Source organism: Orycteropus afer, unplaced genomic scaffold, assembly GCF_000298275.1.
Source record: "Orycteropus afer afer isolate SDZICR_OR568_19922 unplaced genomic scaffold, OryAfe1.0 scaffold00218, whole genome shotgun sequence".
Classification (NCBI taxonomy): Eukaryota; Metazoa; Chordata; class Mammalia; order Tubulidentata; family Orycteropodidae; genus Orycteropus; species Orycteropus afer.
The window spans coordinates 3,978,547-4,004,956 of NW_006921805.1; the positions used below are offsets into that span (position 1 = coordinate 3,978,547).

Here is a 26,410-nt window from a genome sequence, read left to right on the forward strand (position 1 = left end):
TTCTGCTTATCTGGAAATGTCCTAATTTCACCATCATATTTGAGGGACAGTTTTGCTGGGTATATAATTCTTGGTTGGAAATTTTTCTCTTTCAGGGTTTTATATATACCATCCCATTGTCTTCTTGCCTGCATGGTTCCTCTTGAGAAATCCAAGCTTAGTCATATCGGTTGCCCCTTGTAGGTAACTTTTTGTTTTTCCCAGGCTGCACTCATGATTCTTTGTCTTTGGTTTCGGCGAGTTTGATGATGATATGTCTTGGTGATTTTCTTTTGGGGTCTATCCTGTTTGGGGTTCGTTGGACTTTCTGAACGGATATATTCTCATTTTTCATCATATCAGGGAAGTTCTCCTCCAACAAATCTTGGACAATTTTCTCAGTGGTTTCATTTTTCTCTTCCTGTTCTGAAACTCCAATGACATGTAGGTATTACCTTTTGATAGTATCCCACATGAGCCTTAGGCTTTCTTCATTTTGTTTTGATCTTTTTTTCTGACAGATCCCTTTCCAAAGAAGTATTAAGGTATTTGTCTTCAATCTCATTAATTCGGTCTTCCACTGAATCAATTCTACTCCTTTGCCCTTTCAATGTGTTATCTATTTGATAATTTAGTATTAATCTTCTAGATTTCTATCTGTAGATTTTGAATCATTTCTAATTTTTCATTTATTTTGTCATTTTGTTCTTATATTTTCTTCTGAAATTCTTCTAGGGTTTTTTCTGTGCTTTCCTTGATCTGTCTCTCAGTTCGTTGAAGATACCTAAATATAATTCTTTTGAATTCCTTATCAGGGAGTTCTAATGCTGTGTCTTCCTCAGACATGTGTTTTGGGTCTCTATCGTGATCCCTTGTTTCTCCTGCTTTATCTTGCTTCTTTGTGAGGACTGTGATGCTCTCTTGTCTCTGAGGCATTGTGAAGTGTTTGTGTTTATATTTAATTGGTGATTGTATGTTGGAGTGACTTGCTCATGATTTTCGTTTTGTTTTATTTGTATGTGATCTATGCAAGCAGGATACTGTGCTGTGCTCCTCTATTCACTAGTTGACAACACTTATACACTCACCACCTATCTCCTTTCCTGTTGTCAGCCTCTCATATGTCCCTGCCGACCTTGGGAAAGAGAGCCTGTTCTTAGGTCCCTGGAATCCAAATGAGAATGCTGTCACTTTAAAATCCAAAATGGTTGCCACTTGTAAAGATTCAAAACAGCTGCACCCTCGGTCACTTTAAATATCCAAAATGGCCACTGCTTGTAAACATTCAAAATGGCTGCACCCTCAATCACTTTAAATATCCAAAATGGCTGCCACATGTAAACAATCAAAATGGCTGTGCTTTCCAGACAGCAGAAAGTCAACAGCTCAGGTTGTCTCACTACTTGCTGTTTCCCTTCCTAGTCACTGGCCACCAGAGCAGTTGTCCCTGCAGCACTTGGTGACCAGGGCTGATCTTTAGGTCAATTCTCAGGTCCTAACACCACTTGGAATTATTCAGGCTGTTGGTTCCGTCAGAGTAGCTGACAGCCCGCAGCTCTGACCATCTCTGTACTCAATGTTTTCATTCAGGTTTTTCCACTAGTTGGTGCCTAATCCACTTCTGCATAGTTCCTTTCAAAGCTCAGGGCTTCATGATTATCTTCTTTATCTGTGTCAACTGTTTTTTTTTTCTTTTTTGAAGAGGGCTTGTGTCGCTTGTCTGCCTATTCCTCCATCTTACTGGAAGTCAATTAAGATACTTTTCAAGTAATGTTTCTATATTCTGTGTAATAATATCAGAATTACTGAGATTAAATCATAATTTAACTATCAGATAACTTACCTCCTTATGAGGATCCTTATGTGCTTCCAATGTTTTCATGACAGTCAGTTCTGCATAGTTTTTAAATCTTGCCGGTTGATGCCTTAGGATTTCTCTCAAAACTTTTAGTGCCAAAGCTCTGATCGTAGGCTGAGAAGAAACATAAGTTTTAATGTTTTGGGGTTGCAGACAATCTTTTTAATTTCTATAATTTAAGGGTTCATGCAGTATAGTAGATTATATAGTGTGGTTTTTCTAGCCTAAGTCTTTGTGAACTCTGTGGTAGAATTTGCCATGAGCAACTGAACAGCTCATGATTGTTAAAGTTATCCACCTGGAGTTTTTCTGTTGAGAGTGGCAGGAAGCAATCTTGTAGGAAGTTCTTTCAGGTGTATAGAATTCTGATGTTGGGATTGGTTAGTTTGGGCACTCTGCCAGGCTCAAAAGCACCCTCCTAGAGGCAGAAGGAGTCTCTCTGACTGCTGGCTGAGAAAGATGCACCACTGAGAGAAACACCCTCCTGAGAGACACACGCTTGCTGAGACAGAGATGCGAGAGACATGCAATGCTGAGAGAGAGACACCGAGAGACATGTACTGCTGAGAGAGAGAGAAAGAGCAAGAGAGAAAGAGAGAGAGAGAGAGTGCAGGAGACAAGCACTGCTGGGAAAGACTGAGCTTGAATTGTAGCCTGTTGCCTCCCTAATAAACCTCATAATCTGTGAGTTCTGTGTGGCCACTGCAGCAAATTATCGAACCCAGCAAAGAGGTGGTGGGTGCTACGGGAAGAATGGCTGGTGTCAGGGTTGGTCAAATGGCTGGAGGAAGCCAGCACGTCTGGCCTTGCAGGAATAAGCCTTGGGCTACTGATGGTGATTCTGTCCTCCTCTTGTGGGGTTAGAGGAGGTCAGAAGATGTGGCCTCCTTGCCCCTTTGGCAGTTAATAATGGGGGGAAATAGACACCTGCATAAAGTATGACATAAGTTTTCACCTCTCTATAGTTGAAAACCTTTATCATATTCTCCTACTTGTAGGAAATTAAGCAATATATTTTGAATATTAAAAAGGAAGTTTTACTTCAGAAATACCAATTTCAACATGCACAACAAGTAAGCCATTCTCTCCTATAACCTTTTGTTTTTCCCAGTGTCATTTATTTAAAACTGGTAAGCTAGTTTCTCATGGGTACAACTGGGTTTAAAAGAAAGTGATATTTGTACTTAAAATTTTATGGAAAAGGAAGCAACAGGAGAGACAAATTTGTCCCCATTTCTGAATCTCTGTAGTGCCTGATTAAGAGGCAATCTAAAAAGACAGGAAGAAAAGTAATTGTTTACATTTTTCACCATTTACCTCTTTATCCCCAAGGGTTTCAAGCAATAACAGCAATATTGTTTTAAAGTGTTCATCCCAAACACTGAAAGATTCCTCTTGTGTCAGTTTCATAAGTTCATAGAGGGCAATCTTTCTTTCCTCTACTCGTTCATTATGGTTGGACAGCTCCTTCAACAACTCTGCAACCAGGTCAGAATGGTCAAGGGAGAGATCTGTCAAAAGGACATGAAATTAATTCTGTTACTTTAACAATCAACTCTTATAAGTATTGATAAGACAACTTGATAACATTATAAAACAGATACAACAAATGTTGTTTATAAAAAAAAAAATTCAATCATAAAATTGGTAAAGGACTGGAACAGACATTTCCCCAGAGGACATTAAAATGGCCATCAAACACATCAAAAGATGGTAAACATCATTAGCCATTAGAGATGCAAATCAAAACCACAATGAGATATCATTTCCCTAACACTAGAATGGCTAAGATTAAAAAAAAAAAAGCAAGAAAACACATGTTGGTAAGGATGTGGGGAAACTGGAACCCTTATCCACTGCTGGTAGGAATGCATACCATATGACTCAGCAATTCTACTCCTAGGTATATAATCAAAAGACTTGAAAGCAGAGACTCAAAAGGAGACTTCAAACCAGTGTTCTTTGCAGCACTATTCACAATAGCCAAAAGCTGGAAACTAAATGCCTACCAACAGATGAATGGATAAACAACATGTGGCACATACATACAATGGACTACTACTCAGCCAGTAGAAGAAATGAAGTCTCGATACATGCTACAGTATGGATGGAGCTTGAAAACATCATGTTGAGTGAAGTAAGTCAATCACTAAAGGACAAATGTTACGTGACTTCACTTACATAAAAAGACAAGAAAAGGCAAATGTACAGAGATGAACATTTATTAATGGTTAACGGGCCGAAAGGAGGGGAAAAAAGGTAGGGGGATTAAAGGTGATGGAAATGCTGCATTGAGTTAAGAGTGGGGTTGCACAGCCTATTATTATAACTGCTGTCAATAAGTTGTGTATCTGTATAAAGTTGAATTGACTGTGTGATAGGGATATTTACAACAATAAAAAAGAGTATCTGCTGAGGCTGCTTATGTACAGCCAATAAATAAATTAATAAAATTCATACTTAAAAAAAAAGATGACATCAAGTAATTTTCAATTCTGTCATGCTTATAATAACAGTTCTATATTTTATAATTTTATAATGAAAAAAATACATAAGAGAACAGTATAATCAACTCCCTTAAACCTATCACCCATATTTAACAATTGCCAAGATTTTATCATTTTTACTTCATCTTAGCCCTCCTTTTGTCCTGAGTATTTCTAGCAAATCTCAAATATGTCATTTCATCCCTACATACATCAATATGCATCTCTAAGGTGCCATAATATCTGGGCACTCTACTTCTAGTGATACAAATAACGACCACTGGTTTTAAGTGGTGACAGCCTGATCCCACCTTACTCAAGTTGCCCATCAACCATTTAACTAATGGTTTTACCCTTTACTTGTTGTTGAACTATCGTACTAGAATTAAAAGTGGTAACTTTCTAGTTACACCACTTCTTCCATGTGCTGGGAGCTATTTAATTACCCTGAAATAGTTTGATAGGAAAGCAGAATAAATGCTTACTTAGTATATTTCCATTTAAATTTCAGATTCAGGAGTTGGGCTAATGGTTACCAAGTTTTGATTTTTTTTTTTATTTGAAGGTATAATTATTAACTCATAAGTTTTATAAATGTTACAGAACTCTTATTACTTATTTTTCATTTATAGTTATCATATACTGCTTTTAATAATTTTTTTCAGAGAGTTAAATCTAAATGTTCAAATTAGAATATGACAAAATACCAGAGTTCTTCCTAAATTCTTTTGATGATCAAATATATAATAAGGATCTTGGCAAGTGGTGGGTGACCTGAGCTTGGGTGATAAATTCATCTTCTTCCTAATTCTTTCCTGGAATAAAACCAACAAAGAGTATGCTGCCTGAGCTGGGAGGGTATATCTGGGGCCACCATCCACCCCAGGTCTCTAAGAAAGAGACCTGTATTTCAGGAAAAGAGCTGTGTTCTCTGTGAGTCCACAGGCATGAGCATACTGGCCATTGCTTTGGAAAGAGCTGCCTATTCTCAGTGATCCCAGTAGACTAGGGAAGGCTTGTAGATTCCTCTCTAAGAGGACTGCTATGTACAAAAATAAAAAGGTCAAGAGGAAAGAGAACTTTTCCTGATACTGAATCTTGAAGTGGCAGTTTGCTAGACGGTTCATGATTGGCCCATAAGAACAGAAGCTACTGTGCTTTATCCAGCTTGTTGGTTAGCCTGTCTAGAGAGACAAATGGACTGACACAGGCTTGAGGGAACCCATAGCTAAAAGAGATATAAAAATTCTACTTCACTTAAGAGGATTCTGAGAACTGAGAAAAGGAAATCATGCTGAACAACTAGAACAGATGATTTCTACAGAAGTAAAACTAGTAGAAGATAAAAACCAAAAATCAAACTCACTGCCATCGAGTTGATTTCGACTCACAGTGATGCTTCCTTGGGTTTCTGAGGTGGTATCACTACAGAAATAGATTGCCCTACCTTCCTTCCAAGGTTGGTGGTTTGAACCACCAGCCTTCTGGTTAACACTACGCCAACCAAATGTAATGACAACATTTATTGACTAGAAGTTTGTGAGGCTAATTTTCAAGGACCTGTAAGTATAACACCAAGAGCCTCTGGTTCCCCAAAACACTCATATGCAAAGGATGGAATTTGTTTATTGAATTTAAAAACTCAAGGCAATCTGCAAAATAATGATCAATGAGGAGAACCAAATCAGGGTTTTAGAAGATCAAGAAGAAGAACTTCTGTAAAATGCAGAACAAAACTATGAAAAAGAAAACAATAAAAAACAAAAATAAAAAAGCTCTGAGTTCAAAGACAAGACCTGGTTTGGAACACAAAAATTGTCCAGAAAAATGTAATTTGTATAAACTAATATCATTGGCTTAAGAACTATTGTACCAGGTTAAATGCATCTCCATAAACCGCACAAAAATCACTCCTGGACAATTATAAGCTTGAGACTTTCACAGATGTCAGAGATCACTCGGTAAGAGTATTATTTCAGTGAATAAGGGAGTTCACAAGAAGATGCTTCTAACTGCTCCAGGAGATAACAGAAATGACTTGACATCTAAAGGTCTGGATAGATGACTGACATGAAAACAATTTCCACCAAAAAAAGCATATAACATTTGGTACAAAACTGAACTATTTAATATTATACCAATGATACACCTAAGGTTCTGAATGAATCAAGACAAACTGTAATCAATTGTATTTCCTTTGCTTTGGAGTCTCATTAAACCTCTGCCTCTTATACTCTGAGTGACTGGGACATGTTATTCATTACTGCTTGGCTCAGTTTTCTTATCAGTAAAATGGGATAACAGCTCCCATTTAAGTCAAGGTGAGAACCTGGGCCTTGAATACAGTAAAGTCACCAACATTTTCCTTATATATTCTGACCAGTACTGGCACAATTAGAATTCTGTAGTATTTTTGTGTCAGTGCTCAAAAAATACTGACTATTCTTTAACATTGGAAAACTGTGATATGAGTATACCTTAAAGAATAGTATCATGCTTACTGGAAATAATATTCTGGAATATTATAGTCTCTGATAAATTTACAAAGGTTATCATTAGATGTAGACATTAGTTTTTTTATTCTTAATTTTGATAAATTTATTTATGTGTATGCCTGTCTGCAATGTATGCAGAAACATCTTCCCACAAAACATTTACTAATTACAAAGAAAAAAGAATAACTTAACAGTGAGGAAGCCTGGTAGATACCACCATAATCAAGTGGTCAAAATTAACATTCTTAGTCATGGGGCAAAACCTGTGTGCTACGTGATAGGATGCTATAAAGAACACACCATCACTTCTGCGATAATGATGCCAAGAATGTTTAACTTGAATCTAATCATAAGGAAACATCAGACAAACCCAAATTGAGGGAAATGAACAAAGTAACTAGACTTTAACCTTTTGTAAGTGACATTAAGAACTGTTTCACCCTGAAGGACACTAAAGAGACAGGATGATTAATGCAATGTGGGATTCTGAACTGGATCCTTTGGCTATTAGACAGAATTGGTACAACTAGTAAAACTCTCATGTACCAATGATAATTTCTTGATTTTGATGAGTACATTGTGGTTATGTATGAGAATGTCTGTTTATAGGAAATATAACCTGAAGTATGTGGGTTGATGGAGCATCAAGTTGGCAACTTAAACAGTGTAGGAAAAAACAGGTCTTTATACTGTACCCCAACTTTTTAAGTTTTTATTTAAAATTATATACATATATACATATGTACAGTTGAGATAAGTAATGTCAGTGGGTCCAATCTGGCCTGCCAGGTTGTGATCTCTGTGAGTAAGTAATTTTTAAATGAGTGAAGTTTGTAAAGCTAAGCCTCAATTTACTGGGCTGTTGCTACTACTCAGGGTTCAAAGGATACTTTCGTGCTTGGTCTAAATTTATTCACTCCTGTTACATTGCTATCATGACTAAACCTAAGCAATATATGCAGCTATGACTGAAACATACCAAAGTGCCTACTGGTGGCAATGTTACAGATATTTATACAATTTTTCCTTAGACTGTAAAGTTGTTATAATTTCCCATGAGAAGGTGGTAAAAACATGATTAACCTCACTAATAATACAGAGGAAGATATTTTTTTCATTCAGCAAAGTTATTTTAAGAATGGGTATTCTTTCAAAGGATTTTGTTATTATAATATAAAAATTAATGACTGAGTGAATTATATCTAGAGACAAACTAAATTCGTAAGCTGTAAGTGAATACTAGGAGCTCTGGTAGCGTAGTGCCTAAGGCACCTGACTGCTAACCAGAAGGCTGGCAGTTCAAACCCACCAGCCACTCCTCGGAAGGAAGGTTTGGCAATCTACTTCCGTGGAGATACTGCCTCAGAAACCCAAGGAAGGGTCGCTATGAGTTGGGTCCGACTCGATGGCACATAACAACAACAACAACATAAGTGCATACTGGCTTTAGTTGTTTTTTATCATCCCTGTGCCTCCACTACAATGTAAACTACATGAGACTAGACATCATTTTCCCTTTTGTTCACTGATAGATAGTGAATAGGAGGTTATTAAGGATTTCTTGATTTCCAGGATATCTCAAGATGACTACCAGTTTTGCATTTTGAGAAAAGAAACTAGCAAACCACCAGTAATGAGCCCCTAAGAGATGGGGAAAAAATTCCTGTCCCCAAGATCCTTGCTTTTTAGAGAGTTACAATAAAAGATCACACATATTGCTTTTGTTTCATTAATTACCAGTCCTCCAAAACACAGGTAGTAGCATTGTGACCCAGAACATACCATCAGGAAATTGGTCAGCATCATCATCAAACATGGCTTCCTTGAGGGCAGATTTATTGAAGGGACTGATGCTATCTGAATAGTTATATGGATTATAGTCTCGAGAGCGTGGAGAGGAGTGAGCAGGCATCGAATGGAGCAAGGAAGCTTTATTATCAAGAACTGTTTGGCTTGAGTCAGTAGCATCACCTCCTGCTCTCGGGTCGGATATTCCAGGACTGCTACACATCTGTTGAGAAGACATAGCAAATGAACTCATTTTCAAATCTCTTCAAAATTCTAAGAGGACATTTCTTTATTGTTTAGACAGATATATTTAAGAAAGGCAATAATAACCAGCTGGAAAATAATTAAGTAATGGCAATCAACATAATGAGTTAACACATACTCAAAAGTCAAAGTTTATAATAAAATACAGATCACAGCTGTGAGGACAAATAAGAAACCATAAAAAAATGCTGCCCCTAATGATTATTATAGTTCCCTTGCCATTGGGTTGACCAGACAATATATTCAACCTGATTAGCAACAGATTCATTATACACATATTATTAAAAACAAAAAACCCAAATTCACTGCCATGGAGTCGATTCTGACTCATACTAAAACCCACTGGTTTCTAAGGCTGTCAATCTACAGAAGTAGATTGCCCCAACTTCCTTCCGCAGAGCAGCTGGTGGGTTATGAACTGCTGACTTTCTGGTTAGCAGTCAAATGCTTTATCCACTAAGCCACCAGAGCTCCTTGTATATATATTATAGCTTCTCAAAATATACAAAAGGACTAACAAAAAAGGACTAAGTAGTAACACAAAACTAAAAGCAGCTAGATTCTACCATCAAGGTAATAAACTATAAAATAACAATTAGGTCAAGAAAGTGTAAGAAAAACAAATTTTTAAAAAACAAAACCAAAACAGGCCTAAAAGGTCTGCATAACTTTTAGAAAGATGTCTGATGGCATTTGGGTCCATTAAAATATTAATCAAAATACTAACACTAGTATCAAAACCCTATGACTAGCAGTACCACCATCTAACGAGCAACTGTATATGTCAGGCAGTTTGCTAGGCAATTTACTAATATTCTTCAGATATTTACTGTGTACCTACTATGAGCGAGGTATTGCTTTTGACATTGGGGATCTATTAGTGAACAAAAGGGAAAACGATGTCTAGTCTCATGTAGTTTACATTGTAGTGGAGGGACAGAGACGATAAAAAACCATAATGAATGAACTAAGTATATCATATATTAGAAGGTGATTAGTGTATGGGCAAAAATTATAGGTAGTGCAAAATTAAGAGTGCTAAAGTAGAAGGCAAGGCTGCAGATTAATCAGAATGACCAGATCAGGGTTCCCTGAGAAGTCTTTTGAGCAAAGTCATGAAGGAAATGAGTGAATTAGCCATGGGGCTATCTGGAGAAACAGCGTTTCAGGAGAGGTAACAGCCAATACAAAGGCTCTGAGGTGGGGAAGATGCCTGGAAAGTTCAAGGAACAAGAAGGCCAGCATGACTGAAGTAGAGTGAACAAGGAGGATAGCAGCAGATAAGGTCAGAGATGTAATAGGATCATTATTTTGTAGACTGGCTTTTACACTGACACAGGAAATGCTAGAGAATTATAAGGGTGGCCAAGGGCAAAATCAGGGAGCCCAATGAGGTCTCTATTTTAATAATGTAGGTGAAAAGGTTGATGATGATTGACCAGAAAGGTAGTGGTGAGAAACGGTTGGATTCTGATATATTCTGAAGGTAGAGACAAAAAATTTCCTGACGGACTGAGTGTGGAGAATGAGAAAAAGAGAGGAGTCAAGGACAACTCTTTTGTCCAAAGTTTTTGTCTGAGCAAATAGAGAAACATCAATTGAATTAAGAAAGAGCAGTTTTAGGAGAGAAATCAGGAGTTCAAATAGGCAGCTGAATGTATGAGTCTGGAGTTCAGAAGAGAGATCTGAGCCAAAGGGAGTCATAAACCAAACCCAAACCCAAACTCACTGCCATCAAGTTGATTTTGACTCACAGTGACCCTACAGGACAGAGGAGAACTGCCCCGTAGGGTTTCCAAGGCTGAAAATCTTTACATAAGCAGACAAATCTTTCTCCCTTGGCGCTGGTGGGTTTGAACCACCGACCTTTCAGTTAGCAGCCAAATGCTTTAACTGCTACACCACCAGAGATCCTTAGAGGGAGTTATATGACTTATTACATCACAATAACTTCTTCTTTGAGAAATTAAAGGTATCGCAATGGACAATGTATCACATTGGACAAATCTGCAAAAGACCTCTTTAAAATACTAAAGAAGCAAAGTTGTCTCTTTGATGACTAAGGTGCACCTAACCTAAGCCATGACATTTTCAACTGCCTCATATACATACAAAAACTGGACAACACAATAACTTTTAAAGTAGGTGGTTACAACCCTATTTTCCTAATGAAGACACTTAGGTTTAGAAGTGGTAAAGAACCAGGATTAAAATTCACTTCTTTCAGAATCCACTATTTGAGCTTCTTGCACCAAGCCGTGCTGTCTCCTAAAAAAACAAAATAACTGAGTCTCAATCAAGCAGTGCTTCTTATTAACCTGTTACTGCTACCACAAGAAGCTTTTGTGTGTATGTGTTTCATGCCACTAGTCAGTTCCAACCCATAATGAGAATAGAACTGCATCATAGAGTTTTCTAGGCTGTAATCTTTACAGGATCATCAGGTCTTTTTAACTTTTCGGTTAGCAGCTGAGTACTTTAAGCTCACTAGGGTAAGAACCCAAATATGAGAGGTAAAATGGTTTCAGGCAGCCAGCTTACAAGGCCCACTACAACTAGCTCTGCCAGAATAGGCACAGGGAGAAAATAATGGCAAGAAAAAGTCAGAAGGGCAGAGGAGGGAGCCCTTTAGAGATTTGCTGATGTACTACATAATGTTCTGCAATTTTACAAACAATGGGAAACAATAGTCCATAGGAAATGGTAGCATGGCTTGTTTTCAGCAAAGCCTAAGATGCCAGAAAAAAGCAAAACAAAACTACTCTTTGTATAATGGCAGAAGCAACAAACTAAACAATAATATCCACAAATGTCACAAAGATGGGTTACAGCATCCTTAATTAGAGCCACAAAGACTAACGATGGAAGTTTGTACCTCTGGACTTAAGGGGGCGAGGAGAGAATAAATCTAAAGTCTTTGTCTTCTCTCATAGGATCTGTGTGATCTGGCCCAGGTTCTACTCTTTCATAAAGTTCTACCTACACTGGTTTCCTTCTGGCCCTCAACTACATAAAGCTTGTTCCCAATTAAGATCTTTGCATTTGCTATTTCTTATGTGGAATACTCCTCTCCTATATCTTAAATGGCTACCTTCTCTCTCTCTCTTGTTTTCATGAATTTTTTTTTTTTTTTTTGTATTGTGGTTAATTATGCACCACATAAAATTTGCCATTTTAACCATTTTCACATTCCCAATGCTGGCTCTAAAATTTCATCACCCATAACAGAAACTCTGTATCGATAAGCAACAGCTCCTCATTCCCCCCTCCACCTAGCCCATGACAATCACTAATCTTAATTCTGTCTCTAGGTATTTGTCTGCTCTCGATATTTCATATAAATAGGATCACAGAATATTTGTCCTTTTGTGTCTGGTTTATTTCACTTAGTGTTTTCAAGGTTCATTCATATTATTGTATGTATTAAAACCTCATTCCTTTTTATGGCAGAATAATATCCCATTATACTACATTTATCCATTCTCTGTTGATGCACACTTCTCTTTTTTTGGGTTTCAGTACAAACGTCACCTCCTGAGAAGCCTTCCCTGGCCATTCAATTTAAAATACTCACTTTCTTCTAAGGCACTTTCTAAACTAAAACCCTATAATACTCATCTCTATCTGAAAAACTCTTACTTTTTGCTTATATGTTGTCTATCTCTCCCCATCAGAATATAATGAACTTGAGGGCAGGAACTTTATCTTGTATAACCAAGACCCAGAACAGTGCCTAGCATATGGTAGATAAAAGACAAGTAACTGACTCCTAAAAAGCTCAATTTGAAAATGACAAACAGCAAAGGTTTTTTTTTAAAAAAAAACACTCTTAATGAGATATGAAACCATAATGTAAGAATATTCAAATACTCACAGGATCGCCATCATCTTTTTTAGAATCCCTTTTCAATGGCTCATTCATATCTTCTTGACTACGGAAGCTGAAATTCTGAATTGCTTCAGTGACACCTCTAAGAGAACTATAAATATCTTCAGAGTTCATGTTTTCTGTGTCATAATCAAATGCACTATGAAAAAGAAAATCTAATTTTTACTTATGTACAATTATAAAATATAAACACATTTGAGCATATTATGGAAAATATTTATAAGGACAGGATCAGAGTGTATATATTCCCCAAAGCATAATTAGCAAAACAAAATCTGGCAGGAATAATGAGTAAAAGTACATGGCCTCTTCTGCCCCTCAGTTTGCAACGATACTAGAAAGTCTAGCCCTAAACAAATGATTTGCCTATTCATCTTCAAAAATGTTCTGATTAATCAGCAAACTACCGGTGGTCCCAATCCAGCCCCACCCCTACCCAAGGCTTTTGTATAGCCTGTAAACTAACAATGGAGTAGTGGCAAGAAAGATCTCATGGCCCATAGAATATTTACTATATGGTCCTCTACAGAAAAGTCTAATAACAAAAAGAACTACATATATGAACTACTATGTAAACTTAAAAAAGAAAGAAAGAAAGAAAGAAAAAAAAAACAGAAAAAGGTAACAAATATTAGTCTCTTAAGTGCAGTCCATGCTTGAATTGCCCAAGAATGTGAGAATTACATGTATCTCATATTTTGTATTAAGGACCAATCTTTTAGTCATATTTTTCCCTAAAAATATATATAATGCCTTTTTATTAGTTCTTCTCAACTTTGATGTTTTTGTCTATAAGGTGAATTTTCCCTCTGTTTTCAGAGGTGGTTGGGCAATATTAGATCTAAGTCTCCATCCTTATAATTTGACCGATTTACACCGGATAGTGTAACATACCTGAAAGACAAAATTTACAATTTTTCTGTACCTCCCTGTTTTCTTTCTATTGTTCTTTATTATTTGCTGGATTTATAGAGAATCTCTGAGAAACAAAGTATGCTATTTAATGCAAATAAGTAGTAAATTACAAAAGCTGTGTCAATAGATTTCCTATTCACTTATACAAAATGTTCATATCCTTATGTATTTCTTTCCATTATCATCATCTATAAAGAGTAAGCTTTGGAATGAACTTACAATTGTTCCAATCTGCTAAATCTCTGCTTGTCTAAGATTTTTTGAGTCAAGCAGAAATCAACTGGAATTATATTAATATGTCTCTCTTTTTTTTTTTTTTTAGAATTAGAATTTGCAAATACAAACCATGATGGAAAATTACTCTGTTATTACCTTGGAGATAAAGTACTCTGTGATGTATTGGTAGGAGAAGTAAGAGGACTGGACCAATTAGCTGGTGAACGTGATGTTGGTCTTGTCAAAGGACTCCCCATGGAACCCTAAAGGAAGAGACAAGTAGGTATGACAGGTAAGTTCAACTAAAAGACTCTTAAAGAAAACATACCATTACTAGTTTGAAACCTCTGAAACATTCGTATTTATAGGTCAATATATTAAATGGTCATGTACTTATTTCAGGTTTCTGGTGGGGAAAACTTCCTCTCCATTAAGACATCTAATGCTCAATTAGTCTTCCCCTGTTCTCCTAAGCTCCTTGCTCTCAAACATTATCAACATCTTTTTCCTCATTCAACAACATCCTATTCTAAGCCAATTCTTTTCTTCCAACAATTACTAATGCTCAAGTTTTATTCCTCCTTGAGTTTACTTTAAAAATAGTTTTCACAAAGACTCAAGGAGTAAAATCTGGTCATATTATTAATTTGCTCGTCTAAGTGTAACAAAGCAATCTTTTCTCCTTTTAAAGAGATCCCTGAATTTGGTTCACTAGAAATTTTTCTCAGATTATTTTTAACCTTCAAATTTTACCTTATACCTGCCAACAGTGGCTCTACTGTCTCTTTTACCTATTATCAAAAGTGTGCTTGTCTGTCTTTTAAAACTTAAATTCAATTCTTTAAGCATATTATGCAAATTATTCCACACTATTTAGAAATATACAACACTTCAATCTTTCATTTACTCAGATCTTATATCTCTAATACAAAATCCTATATATCCAAGCAGATATGGACCAATGGGCCTATAATCATTACTTGTGAACAAACTTTTCTACACACTACTCCTCTGGGCCTCACATATGTTAGCTCTAGAATAAGTCATCCCAGCTAGTCATGAAGTTAGGATAGTAGGAACATTTTCTTATTATAATGGCTTCCAAAGCTGGTATCCTCGCCTATGTTCTGCTTACTTATGGCTGTCATTGTTTATACCCTAGCCACTACCAACCACTACTCAAATTATATTATAAACCTGACGGAGCTAAGGACTCTTGTTTTTTCCAAAACAGTATTTCTGCTCAGGAAATGCTGCACTACAGATGTAAATATTATATCCTATGTTCAAAAGTTTACTTCATACAAAATAAAGCAATTTTTGTTAAACAACCCATCACATTATATAATAGCCATGAAAATAAGTAAGAAATACCTGAGTTCCATTGCCTGTGTTTCGAAGGTGATTATGAAGAAGTTTGGTAGCACCATCCTGAAAAGTTTTTGGTAAAGCTCCTAACAACATTGTAAACTCTGGGGTATTGAGTTCAAATAAAGAAATTAGCACTGACTGTGCTGCCTGAAAAAAAAGGTATACAAGAAAGACATGAATATATTTTGGTTACTCAAAGGAGATTATATGCCTTTCAAGATTTCTGTTCAATAGTATAAAGTTTGGCTATTTTTCCCAGGGGAAATAAATGTTCTTATTTCCTTTCAAATTTCTTTGTTGTAAGAATAAAAATATATTTGATCTATTTATTCCTTGAAGGCAAGAAGGGATTCTAAAAAAAGTGTAATAAATAAGTCCTAACAACAAAAAGAATTCTTTTTATTTTGCAGGGTTGGTTGTAAAACTCCCTCTTTCATTTCTGATTCTAGTAATCTGAGTCCTACTTTTTTTTTTTTTTTTTAATGCTTGGTCAGTCTAACTTAAGGTTTGTCAATGTTGCTGATCTTTTTGAAGAATCAGCTTTTGGTGTAATTATCTTTATTGCTTTTACATGCTATTTCATTAATTTCTGTTCTGTGTTTATCACTGCTTTCCTCTTCCTTGCTTTAGGCTCAGTTTGCTCTTTTTGTCTAGTGTCATAATGTTGAGGGTTAGGCTACTGATTTCACATATTTCTTTTTTTTTTTAATACAGGCATTTACAGCTATAGATTTGCCTCCAAGCATTGCTTTAGTTGCATCTCATAAGTTTTCGTATGTTGTGTCTTCATTTTCAATTCATCTGAAACTATTTTTCTAGTTTCTAGTTTGATTTCTTCTCTGGCCTATAAGTTATTTAAGAGTGTGTTGTTTTCCACATTGCGAGTTTGCCAAATTTCTTTTGGTTAACTGATTTCTAATTGCATCCCATTGTGGTCAAAAACATATCTTGCATTGTTTCTATCCTTTTGACTATTAAAGTTTATTTTATGCCCTAGTAGGTGGTGTATCTGGGAGAATGTTCCATGTGCACTTGAGAAAATGTGTGCTGTTTTTGGGTGGAGTATTCGTTACTAGGGGAAAAGACTAAAAACCCTGTCAAAATTTATATTCCATGTACTGCTTTGCATCAAATATTGAAAGAAATAAGTTATCACAGTAAAGAGTAAATAGCATTAGATATAGGATTTAAGAAATGATAGGTTAAGGGTAACAAGAAGTCCCAAGATAATGGTAAAGAGAAGTTCCAGGAAGATGCCTGTGCAGCAGGCTTAGGGAGAAATGTACCCAAAGAGCAGAGCAGCGAGTCTAGGAAGACACTTCAGAAAACCAATGAATGAATAACCTATGTTTTTGAACATATGGAAAATATTAGTTATAGCCATGTTGCAGAGATACTGAAAATATTAAGAGATATTTTAAAAACATAAAAAAAACAGGCAAATGAAAATCAAAACAAATTATTAATTTCAGAATAAATGACGCTTCTTCAAAGAAGGAGGTAGTACTAAACCATTTGGGATAAGACTGAATACCTGCATAGTAAAAATGTAAATGATTTTTACTGATTAATAACAACTATTACATAACTATTTTAAAGGTCACGGGGAAGGATATGAGAAAGAATGTGGAGGTGATATGTGAAAGCTAAGTCTTCATCTACCAAGACAGACAATTGTTACACATAATATCTAATACTATCAATAGATAATGCCTAAAATTAGTAAGTAATCAATGGTACCTAACAACAACAATAAATGAAAAAGAGGGAACAAATTTATGATTGTACTCTTCAGCTCATATCACTGGGTAAATAATTCACTGTTAACCGAAAATATTAGCTTCCTTTACTGACAATCCAAGATGACTTACTTGCTTTTCTAATTAATCTTCTAAACTCTGTATTAAAACCCACCTTCCGAACATCAGAACTTTTGGGTTCTGTTGTCCAAGTAATGACCCGAGACACGGCCAGGCGAGTTTCACTGGAATTTATAAAATCTCCAGGGTCCATCTGTTTGGCCAGAGTTTCTATATATTTAAGGATAGCAACCTTTACCTGCAGAGGTAAGCATAACAAGAGAGGGCAGTTAAATAGTCAATTAGGGCACTACAGAATACTTTAGAAACAACTAAGTGATATCAACAAGAAGAAGGAAATTACACAAATTTGCAGATGTTTCATTTCTTGTATTCATTCAACACAAATCACAAGTGTTTCATTCCCTGAGTTTAAACAACCACTGAAGACTTATTCTTCTCACACGATTATAAACTTCTCCTTCAGCCTGCCTTAGGAACTTACATAGCCAGTCTTTATCAACTGTGAAATACGGCTTTTAGAGAAACAAACCATAGATTTTAGAAATAAGGTATAGTAAGGGAAGTGGGTAATCAAGGTGGGCAATATTGGCTTTTTTTGTGGGGTGTGTGTGTCAAACATGGGTTAGAGTCACAAAATGAACTCTCTTCCAAAAGAAATGTCACAAAAATGTTTTATACAAGTGTCACTGAAGAAAAGACAATACTTATTTGTATAAAAGAATTATGGTGTGTGGGTTTAAAAAGTCTCATTACTTTTCCAGGAATTCTTGATGTGTGTATGCATTACGGGGAAGTAGTAGTGGTGGTGGTGGTGGCGGCAAACAGGCTTTAAAATCACCAGAGGATGGACTATTTTTATTTTTTTTGACAGTGTGAGTCTTTTTATTTCATGGGAGATTAAAAAAAATGCATATGAAGCAAACCCAGAACTTCTCCCCCCCAGAGTGGGGGGTGGGGAGTAGTTTTGTTTATTATACAACTTTCCTCTTAACCTGACCATGCACCATCCAGAAGAATCTTCAAGACAACTCTTCAGGACTGAGTTCTGTTTTTTAAACTAATCAGAGGCTGTGAAGGTTGGGAGTCCAAGTGGCCCTCCTCTACTCTAGGAGGGGAATCCCTAGGGCCCCTTCAGCCCTAGGTCCTTTGAGCTACTCCTGAGGGGTGGACTACTTTTAAAGCACACATACGTATTTCTTATGGTTACTCTTTATAGCTCTTTATCTTTCAGGTATGCTGGAGCAGATTAAAAGATTGAGAACCACTGTTTCAAAGTCATGTCTTCCAATATTCTAGGGTTTCTAAATAATAATTCTGTTAGATTTTATCTGTTCACTTTAGAAATGGTACATGGCATAGTGTACAGTCCTTGCATATGGACAATATTAAGCACATATTAACTGCTGATTTGCTAACTTAGAAAAATGATTAAGATAGCAATTTGAAAAAAATATTGCTAAAGATTAAGGTAATCATTTTTTTCTACATTCTTTTCTCCCTTGTTATTATTTTCCTTACTCATTCTGAATAAAGAAATGTCATGCCAAGTTAATATATAGGAAGTAAACTACTACAATAAGGTCTGGAGTTTTTTCATGTTCTACTTCCAGCTGGGGGATAAAAAAGCCCTAAAAATGACAGAACAGATTGAATTACATTCTTCATTTCACAATGAATACATTTTAAGAAGGAATTAAAATTTTTAAGAAATGTACTGAAAAACAGAAAGTTAACCTATCAGTCATTGTAGGTGAAATGTGCAGTGATCAAGGAAAGAGATTTTGGGTGAGCTTTGTAGTTATTGTCAGGTCTAATTAGATTATGCAGCATATAATATTCTGGATTCTTGAAGCCATGTTGCCTTCTGTAAATGGGAGTATCTGAAAGGTGACTATATTTAATCCAAAAAATGAGCATCAGCATTATTTTGTTCTTGTCACAATCAATACTTGATTGGATTTCCACTATGTGAGATTCATTTAGCACAATGCCGTGGAAATAAGGAGGGGAACGCAAAGTTTTGAAAGAGTTTCACAGAATCAGATGTGTTTACTATACTTACAGGCAAAATGGGCACAATATGCACACATAATTATTTGAAAGTTTCTTTCAGCAGAACGTTATATAAGGTTATACATACCTATAATTTTAATAAAGCAAATATAGACTCTTCATCAGAGAAGGAAAAAAAAAATTAAATAGCTAGTGTGAGTGGTAATTCTTTAACATGTTTATGAAACCCAGAAAAAGAAGTCAACAAAAATGCTATTCCTTATTTTAAAGGAATATTTTAAAATTTTTAAAAATTTTATTTTAAAAATATTACTAATTCAAATAGTTACTTTGTATTGCTATTTTTCCCTACTCTATTGCTTCCTTTCTGATATTGAATCATATGACAATCTTTGATTTAAAATTTTATATGAACATGTATCTTTTACTTGAAAGATACATTATTTTTCAAATAAAGAACTTTTCTAGGTCTCACACCCAAGTTATTTGTGTTTTTCTATAATGTGTTAAGTTTTTAATACTTAATTCTGTCACCCACCTGAAGTTTATTTTTATTTTGCCATAAGGTATGGCTCAAAAATAATGTCCTCTCTGCTATCACAAAACATTAATTGAAGAGTATTTTTTCTCCTGTGAATTTGCTAGTTCACAAAATGTGGTGTTTTAGGATTTTAGAGAAAGGAGTCTGTAATTCCAGTCTCCCTTATACTGTTTCCCAACAAGAAAGCTAATTTTAATTTGTCTGTTTCCCATTTCATTTTTCCCTTTGATTGTCTTTTTCTCAAGACCTCAGCAACTTCATTCTTTCCCTCTCAACTCACCCAGTATTCGTACTTCTTAAGTTGGTTCATACCTCCATTTCTATCAACCTGCGAAACATCTCTACATAACATTTTCATCAACAGCACTTGACAGTACCGACATTGTAACTCTTATACCAAAAAACAAAAACAAAAACAAACCAAACTCACTGCCGTTGAGTCGATTTGACTCATAGTGACCCCTCCTTGGGTTTCTGACGCGGTATCTCTATGGAAATAGATTGCCCAATCTTCCTTCCGACTCTTATAAGAGTCTACAATTTATCATATATTGCAGATAATAATGACACACAATAATGAGTTTTTTACTCTCAGGAATGCCTAGCACAATGCCTCAGACATAAGATGAAATCAATAAATATTTATCAATAATATTAGGTAAATTTTTCAGTAAAAATCACTTTACAAAATCAAGGCAGATGGAATCGCTTTCACAAAGCAGCTTTGTGACAATAACATGCTGAATGTAAGTGAATCCTGATAAGAAACATAATTGTAATTTTGAGGTACAATCATATTTAGACACCTAGGGGAAAATCAATCCTAGGTAGGAATACTTGTGCAAATATATATCGTGCAGCATAGAGCAGAAAAATAAAAGGCTTGTATATATACATATGCTTGTTATTTCTCTCATTTAAAATTAAATTATACATATCTATGATTTTAATAAAGCAAATATAGATTCTTCATCAGAGAAGGAAAAGAAATATATATATTTAGCTACTGTAAGTGGTAATTCTTCAACATGTTTGTGAAACCCAAAAAAAGACGTCAACAAAAAATCTATTCCTTATTTAAAACTAAGAAATATCTTGTACATGACTCACATGAATTCTTTACTAAAGAATTCAGGGGCTTATCTTTTATCTTATATTTATAATTATTTTGAATCATAAATTAACCAGAAAATGTGTGCAAAAAATGACTGAGAAGATTAATCCTAATTCAAAACTTTATGCACACATCACAATATCCCACTGCAGACACTGCTATTATTCAGTTAAGGAGAAATGATAATAGAACCAAGATTAAACTTAAAACTTTTCCTTAAAAAAAAAAATATATATATAATATATATATTGTTGTTGTTGTTATGTGCCATCAAGTCGGCCCTGACTCATAGCAACCCCTCCTTGGGTTTCCGAGGCAGTATCACTACGGAAGTAGGCTTGCCCAACCTTCCTTCCGAGGAGTGCCTGGTGGGTTTGAACCACCAGCGGTCTGAGCTCCTATATATATATATGCAAATCTGACATTTGGCCCAGAGTAACTATTAAAACTCCTAAAATTAAAAAAAAAAAAAAAAGTATTGGGAAATCACAAACATAAAATTAGATAAGACTTTATATCACGAGTTTGCATTACCAGCTTAGGGTTAGACAGCCATAATTGTGATGCCTTCTAAAGGTGTATCCCTTGTAAGCTTTCCCAAAGGAGAGGCTGGCATTTGAATAATATTTGAAATCAAGTATCTGCATGCTTAAAAGGCTTACAAATGTTAGTAGTTGAAAACAGATGCAAACATTATCAGAAACACTGCAGAGTTTATAAAGAGAGTTAAGAAAAGAAATAATGCAGATTAAAATAAAACCAAAAAACCTTAGCGCTCCAAAAAGAGTGAAGCTGGTCCCGAAGTGCTGGCTTGACTGTCTGAAAGTTTATAAAAATAAAATCCACTGATTGAAAAGCCTCTTGGGTGGCAAAATACAAATACCAACACAACTTTATCAATATAATACTCAATTCCTTACAAAGTTTTCAAAAGAGTTAAAATCATTACCTTTAAGCTTGGCGTTTGGGTCTGATCAACTGTAAATCTCATTAGAATATTGAACTGAAGATCATTTGGAAAAGATTCTCTGAAGAAAAGAACAAAACAAAAAGTATGTCTGCAAGTAAGCCTTTAGCAAACTTAATAGCAGAAGATTATATTTAATACCAAAACATAATGTCATAGAAAAAGCATGCATGCAGTATAGTTTGTATATGTGGTATAATTGTTTGATACAGCAAACAATAAAAGCTATTCCCAGAAGAAGATAAATACTTGAGTTTATACCCAGTTTGGGATTAAAAAGCAACAACACAGTAAGTAATAGTCTATCATGCCTCGACTATAGAAAAATGTATTTAATAAAAACTTCAACATTTTCAAAACTGTTTCCCTATACCTAAAAGCTGAATTCCAGACTCACTTGGACTAAGTAAGTGGATGTTTTAAGTAAGTCACATCAGCAATCCACAGAAGAAAGCAGAAATCTATCACAGGTTCAAAATCTTTTGTAAAAAGATTTGAATATTTAATTGTGTAATAAAATATTCTTATATTTAGGAAATAACTTTTATTTTTTCAGATTGAATGAAATTTTCAACTTGGCAGATATAATTTAATGAAAATAAAATACTAAGTTGAATTACTGAAAAATAAAACTTTTACAAAGAAATTTAGTGTTTTATGTATGGACCAATGCTGGATGGGGAGCCTGGTAGCTTAGTGGCTAAGGCACTTGACTGCTAACCAGAAGGCTGGCGGTTCAAACCCACCAGCACTCCCCGGAAGGAAGATGGGGCAATCTATTTCCGTAGTGATACTGCCTTGGAAACCCAAGAAGGAGTCGCTATGAGTCGGGTCTGACTCGACAGCACATAACAACAACAACAACAATGCTGGATTAAATATACCATATGAATAAGCATTTCAAATGGAGTCCAGGCAGTCTAAACTGTTTTAAAGGACTTGGAAATCTCTACTTTTAACATAGGAACTAAATACTCCTGATTACTATCAGGTAAATTTGAAATATATGAAGAAATGTATTACCTTGTAACATCAAGGGCTTTCTGAACTTTTGCTTGAACAGATCCAAGCAAATCAGCACCCATTTTTTTCAATAGTTGTGTCAGCAATACAAACAACCAATCTTGAAGATCATCTTTGTGGACTTGAATGAAGTCCACCAGAGTCTCCAAAAACATGCTGAACACCTACAGTGGATAAAAAGGGAGAAGGGGGGGCGGAGGGGGGAGGGAAGGAGAAAAAGGAGGAAATATTGACATTTATGCTCAATTAAAAACTGAAATAGAAAGGAATACAGGAATCAGAGGCACAGCGATTGGCAGCCAAGCAGAAAAATAATCTCTCTTGCTTTTCTTTGGACTCTGTGATACAAGAGTATACTGAACTGTAATCCAACTTCTGCCGAAGTTCGACAATTAGCTATTCCATGCAGCATCACTTGGTAAAGAAACTTTGCCCATAATGGCTGGCATACCTAATGTTGTCAATGATGCCACAGCTTGAACTGGTTAAACCTGAATTCCATTTTCTCTGAAATTTAGAGAAAGGAAGTACCTATGTAGTCTCATTGGCCCCCAGCAGTGAGTAAATCAGAGGATGGCTATGCTGACAGCTAATTTAAAATATAAAATTTATATGACATAATGTGCTGTTGTCACATATTTTTTGGTATGAGATACATTAGTTCTAAAACTGCCTCAAAAGTAATCTTACATGATTTAGGGTAACTGTAACTATACCTAAAATGAAATAAATTCAGGACAAAAGTCTGAACTAAATTTTAATGATTTTAAAAAAGTCCTAGATGGCATGCCATTAGTCTCTGTTTCTATGGTGGGTTTTATATTTGGTGCCAGTATTCATCAATTAGCTAAAAACATTTCATTAAAACATGAAGGGAATCTATTATTCATAAGTGATCTATCTTGTTAAAATACTTAGCAACTTATGACACTGTATAAGAAACTCAACACCATAATGGAAAATTTACTTCTAGGCAAATAATTTTTAGGTAAGTAATTGTCTAAAGACAATGTCAGCTATGCTATGAGAGAAATTATAATCACAATTGATTATAAAAATGTTTCATAAATTATGGTTTTTTTAAAGTAGATAATGTTAAAAGTAACTGTTAATTTGTGATTTAAAAGAATTTTGTTCTCCATGTTTGCTTTATTTCTTAAATTTTCTTTATACAATTATACATGAACTTCATGTTTTTCTTCTATGTAAGAAATAGAGAAATACAAATTCTCTATCAGATTTTTAACTAAATTTTAACATCTGAATCTGAGTTAGAAAGTAAAAAATTCACTTAAGCAACTTGCTCAAGATGCTCCATATTTTTAAAAGTAGAACCTATGAATACTTTGTTTTCTACCTTTTAGACCTAAGGTGGAGTCTGCTTCAACACGACTACCAATCATAATGCAGATTCTCTTAACTCCCACCCAATCAGAAGCAAGCTCTAAGTTATCAGAGGCTGAGGACCCAATAAAATGTTGTTCAAAGGATGAGTAGGGGAAAATTCTTTAAAAAAAAAAGAGAAAGAAAAAGGATGCATAAACATTTCTCTTCATTTCAGCCAAGAAAAACCTTTTCCTCTTTCCTAGAAACTTTCTGGCATTGCCCAATTTCTTTCTCTGGGCTAATGATGACCATTCTGAAAGGCTCTTTCTTTTCATGTTGACATACCCAAAGTTTATGTCCATGTCAAGATCTGAACTATTCTTTTTTTCAATAAGACTTCTCTAAGTAGAAATTTCTTTTGGTTAGATATAATGTGAATATAGTGGGTTAAAAAAATGTAGTCATGCTATTTATAGTACTCTATATACAGGATTGGGAGCTCTGGTAGCGTAGAACCTAAGGCACTTGACTGCTAACCAGAAGGCTGGTGGTTCAAACCCACCAGCCACTCCTCAGAAGGAAGATGGGGCAATCTACTTCCGTAGTGATACTGCCTCAGAAACACAAGGAGGGGTCGCTATGAGTCAGGTCCGACTCAACGGCACATAACAACAACAACAACATATACAGGATTATTTTTTAAAAAACTTGTATCCTGTCAATGGTACTTATACTAAATAATTTTACCTTTTATACTAAGTTTTCATATACCTATACACACATATATATACATGTATATACATGAAATATATCTTCAAACTGTGTGTTAGGAATTTCACACAAAATTTCTCATATGATTGCTCTACCACAAAAAGTTCACTATCAGATGTTGCTATTTCCTTATATATTAATATAATACTAAGGATAAAAACTTTATTTCAGAATAGAAAATTGAGAATCACTGAAATTGCTTGTCTAATTTTTTTAAAAAACAACTGTAAAACCTAATAATTGTGTTTTAAAGTAGGTAATTCTGAAGATAATTTATAATTTCATGCATCTCACTTCAGTGAAAAGAAGTAAAAAGTCTGAGCTATTACAATTGAGGCAGCTTTTTCTTAAACTCTCTTATATCTTAGGTGTGCCAGCCATCAAATATAGAACAGAAGAACAAAATCAAATTAGATTAATTAGTAGATTAAAAAAGCACAACTCCAAACAGAATGACAGTTGCATAACTGCAAATAGCGTTTCGTGGATTGCAAAGGATCCAATGCTGCACGAACTCTTCGGGAGAGAAAACAGAGAAAAAGGGTTAATTTCACAGTCATGCAGTAAAGTTAGGTTTCCAACAAATACTGAACCAACTTACTCTCTATTGAGAGTTCCAACACAGGGGACAGCATGCAAAAAGAAAAAAAGAAAAAAAAAAAGAAAAACACACAAATTAGTCGCCATCAATGCAAAGTTCCTGTATGGAAGAAAAACACTTAGAAAAGAAAAGCAAAAAATGTTTTTCAAAGTTTTATGATAAACTCAAAATACTTTTTTAAACAAGAGTTAAATGAATAGTATGGGAGAAAAGCATGTCTCCTCCCCGCCCCCGACACCCGTATTTCTCTCTTACCTCCCTGCTAAGGAAATTAAACAAATAAATAAAAAATCTTCTTTTCCTGACTGTTACCGTTGAGGTTCAATTTCTGGAAAGAACTCAAGATTAACAGACACCTGCCCTCGTTTCTGAACAGTGCCAACACTTAGTTCCAAAGTATAGTGTCTAAAATCTCTTTTCTCCACTTGTTTCATTTCTTTTCCTTTATTCTTTTTTTCTAGAAGCAATGTTTTTACAAGTACTAAGATCATAGTATGTCAATTCAAAGCATGCACCTGAGTGAAGATTCCTTGAATATCAAATGCTAAAACCACAGAGGATACATTCTGGCATCTGATGCTCATTATCTGAACCAAAAAGTGAGTCTGTGACTAAAATCTTAGAGCCATCAAAATAAAAATGCTTTGAAATTTTTATTTTAATTTCTTATAATTATATAAACTAAAATGTTTAAAACTTATTTAGTGTTTGGTATGTTTGTCAGGTTTTACTCATTTCATTCTCATCATAATCTTGTAAGGAGGTTTAACTGTATTTTATAGACTAGGAAACAAAGGCACACACTGGTAGTAAATGTTAAAGCTGAGATTTGAACCCAAGCAATTTAGATCCACTAACCATACTCTTAAGACCCCTGGTGGCGTAGTGCCTAAGGCACTTGACTGCTAACCAGAAGGCTGGCAGTTCAAACCCACCAGCCACTCCTTGGAAGGAAGGTTGGGCAATCTAC

At 35.2% G+C, this 26,410-nt stretch overlaps 1 protein-coding gene across 1 annotated transcript in view; it reads right to left on the reverse strand.

Annotated features, from left to right (window-relative positions):
• CLASP2 (cytoplasmic linker associated protein 2) overlaps positions 1–26,410 on the reverse strand; it is a 323,103-nt gene that overhangs the window by 19,792 nt on the left and 276,901 nt on the right. Inside the window, exons 30-38 of the mRNA XM_042782017.1 lie at positions 22,743–22,906; positions 21,702–21,780; positions 17,176–17,319; positions 15,265–15,408; positions 14,047–14,153; positions 12,745–12,898; positions 8,601–8,829; positions 3,155–3,348; positions 1,823–1,951 (exon numbers count right to left, since the gene is read on the reverse strand). Of these exons, the coding sequence (XP_042637951.1) occupies positions 1,823–1,951; positions 3,155–3,348; positions 8,601–8,829; positions 12,745–12,898; positions 14,047–14,153; positions 15,265–15,408; positions 17,176–17,319; positions 21,702–21,780; positions 22,743–22,906 (1,344 nt within the window). The remainder of the gene's footprint in view (positions 1–1,822; positions 1,952–3,154; positions 3,349–8,600; positions 8,830–12,744; positions 12,899–14,046; positions 14,154–15,264; positions 15,409–17,175; positions 17,320–21,701; positions 21,781–22,742; positions 22,907–26,410) is intronic.